At 37.8% G+C, this 3,355-nt stretch overlaps 1 protein-coding gene across 1 annotated transcript in view; it reads left to right on the top strand.

The window, feature by feature from the left end:
• The window catches only part of LOC107695241 (endophilin-A1-like), a 37,724-nt gene that overhangs the window by 24,961 nt on the left and 9,408 nt on the right, over positions 1-3,355 (top strand). The window contains exon 3 of the mRNA XM_016495053.1: positions 2,198-2,266. Within this exon, the coding sequence (XP_016350539.1) occupies positions 2,198-2,266 (69 nt within the window). The remainder of the gene's footprint in view (positions 1-2,197; positions 2,267-3,355) is intronic.

A 3,355-nucleotide genomic window follows, 5' to 3' on the forward strand; every position in this document is an offset into this window, starting at 1 on the left:
CGCTTAACGAGAGACTTTGTGCATTGCGTTCATATTCTGCTGTTCTGTGGCCACGGATTTGCGGGTCTTGTCTTTTACTTGCAGGACCCTGTAGGTTACGGTACTAAATTAGTTTTAATCATTAAATCACCACCACAGCGTCTTGTCTCCATTGGCAACACGCATGATTTGTGTCGACTGCAAGTGACGTCACAGGTAACGGAGAGTGCAAGTGGCGATTGCAAGTGACATTGTAATTTAGTTTCTTTTGTCTTGTCTTCACCATCTGGCTACTGTTGTAAAATGTTGAGAGATTCAAACAAAAAGTAATCAATAAATAGAACAAAATATAAAATAAAAAAAGACTGCAAGTGACGTCGCTAGCGGAAGTGCAAGTGTCTGAGATTGCAAGCCTGAGAATGCACGTCTGAGAGTGCAAGCGCCAGGCTGCAGCCAGACCCTTTTGATTCTGGCACCCAACATCACAACAACAAGATGATATTTAAGCTCCTTGTGTAGCCGAACCTGCGCTGGTTTGAATGGGCCGCCTCCAGTTTCCCCTTTGTTTTGCTGCCTCCAGTTAGCGCTATGACGTCGACCTGTTCTCCAAAATCGACCTGTTCTCAGCAGAGCTCCTGAGAAAGGAGCTGTAAAAATATATTGAGATGGTTTTTGGTACTTATACTGCAAATATATATTCTTAAGGACATCAAAACCTAAAATAAAACTCCAGAAAAGTGTAAAATATGGGACCTTTAAGACATCAACTTCAGCTAACCAGACTTAATGAAATCAGTCAGTCTTGCCTTTTAAGCATGTTTGACTCATTTTTTTTTTTCTCTCTCTCATTCTATATAGTTTACTTTATCAGAATCCCCTCATTCGTATGATTCTTTGTAATACTAAGTATTTTTATTACAATAAGACGTGTAGTATCTCATTGGTATTGAAGATATTCCTAAATTGGAGTCTCTGTATGAAATTGGCTAATTTTGAGTTATTCTCACCATATAATACTTGGCAGCCACGTTCTTCCAGTCCCTTGGGATGTCTTAGTATCTTTGCCCTCAAATCTTCTTAACACAGTGACAGCTCAATCTTGAGCAAGAAGGTGTTCTGATTAGGTTTGTAACTTTGAGTAAAGCCTGTGGCACAGACAAACCTTTGGCAGACACGGCAAGTCTTTAACTTGGTGTATTTGTAGAAGTACAACGTCTTCAGAAAGAAAATGTTTGAATGTTTAATGCTCTGGAATAAAGTACTGCATTGATAATGGTTTTATTTCCAATAGCAAAGTACAGCAGAAGTATTAAATAACTGACTTAATTAAAAGATACAGCTAGATATAATTAAATATTGTTTATTTTTAGCATCAACTTGGATTAGTGGATTACTAATGTGTCAAATTAGCTTTCTGCTGAGGTGCTATTTTTAGCAATTACTATATTAATCACATGTAGTGCCCCGTACACAAAATATTGTTTTGCTCTGTATTAATGGTAGCTCATATTGCTGACAACCAGTACATACCACCTTATAAGTACTATATTGTTCCGTTAGAACTCAGTTTCTTTTCTGCCTTAAAATATATTTTGTTGCAGAGATGGAAACTTGAGTCTGAGACTTTAAGTTGAGTCTTAACTTTGGATTTGATCTAGACCCATAACCAGTTGACTTGAATATTGACTGTTGACTCCAAATTACAGAATTGTGAACAATACAATTTCTTTAGGTTTACAGGTAGAAATGTTTAGTGGACACTAACAGAATTTAAAAACTTGAATATAAAAATCAGTCCCTTGTGTAGTCATAAGGGTAGTCCAGGGGAAGTGTTGGGATCCACTGTATTAGATAACTGACATAAGCAGACTCCAAATAATGAAAGATGTTTCTTATGAATAAATTCTCCTGGATATTCTACAATGACCTTATATGATTGAAAGATTTCAAACCTCAGTTTCAGATTTTTCTCATTTATTTATTTATTGTTTGTTTGTTTGTTTTTGTTTTAATGCAGCATATTGCATCAGTGTACAAGTTTAAGATGTGTTTGGGCTAAATTTGTGGTCCAGAGACAGGATGTTATGTTTATGTTTTTAAGCTAAGGGGTCCGTGGAAAATTCGAAGGAAAAGGGAAAAGAATTTACAAAAATGTATTATTCTGGACAAAATTCAGAACTAATTACAAAACCTAAAACTGTCCTGTCTTATTCTGCAGAGAGTTAGTGAGAAGGTCGGAGGGGCAGAGGGAACTAAATTAGATGAAGACTTCATGGAAATGGAAAAGGTAAGTCTCCTGCAGCTAGAGAGATATGATTCTTATTCAAGAAGCATAGCAATGAGCATTTGGTTGTTTATTAGAAGTTTCAAATTTTGGAAGGTGTAATTAGGTCATCTATTGACCTAAAATTCTAGCGCCGCCTAATTAAGTGAGAATAAATTGTGTGTTTATAAATGTATATATATGTATATGTCTCTTATAAAGATAAAAACAGTGGAATGGATAGATGGATGACAAAATGGAGAAGTGAGCAACTACTGGGGTCTGTAGGCAACAAAAGATATATAAGATATATAAATATACACTGAACAAAATTATAAACGCAACACTTTTGTTTTTGCCCCCATTTTTCAGGAGCTGAACTCAAAGATCTAAGACTTTTTCTATGTACACAAAAGGCCTATTTCTCTCAAATATTGTTCACAAATCTGTCTAAATCTGTGTTAGTGAGCACTTCTCCTTTGCCGAGATAATCCATCCACCTCACAGGTGTGGCATATCAAGATGCTGATTAGACAGCATGATTATTGCATAGGTGTGCCTTAGGCTGGCCACAATAAAAGGCCACTCTAAAATGTGCAGTTTTATCACACAGCACAATGCCACAGATGTCGCAAGTTTTGAGGGAGCGTGCAATTGGCATGCTGACTGCAGGAATGTCCACCAGAGCTGTTGCCCGTGAATTTAATGTTCTTTTCTCTACCATAAGCCGTCTCCAAAGGCGTTTCAGAGAATTTGGCAGTACATCCAACCGGCCTCACAACCGCAGACCACGTGTAACCACACCAGCCCAGGACCTCCACATCCAGCATCTTCACCTCCAAGATCGTCTGAGACCAGCCACCCGGACAGCTGCTGCAACAATCGGTTTGCATAACCAAAGAATTTCTGCACAAACTGTCAGAAACCGTCTCAGGGAAGCTCATCTGCATGCTCGTCATCCTCATCGGGGTCTCGACCTGACTGCAATTCGTCGTTGAAACCTACTTGATCTCATGATAATTCGTATGTATTTTACATAAAATGTGGTACTATAAAACGTACATTTACTTACGTTTTTACAGGCACTAAAACGTACAATACTGACGTATTTTC

This window comes from Sinocyclocheilus anshuiensis, unplaced genomic scaffold (genome assembly GCF_001515605.1).
Source record: "Sinocyclocheilus anshuiensis isolate Anshui unplaced genomic scaffold, SAMN03320099.WGS_v1.1 scaffold517, whole genome shotgun sequence".
Lineage (NCBI taxonomy): Eukaryota > Metazoa > Chordata > Actinopteri > Cypriniformes > Cyprinidae > Sinocyclocheilus > Sinocyclocheilus anshuiensis.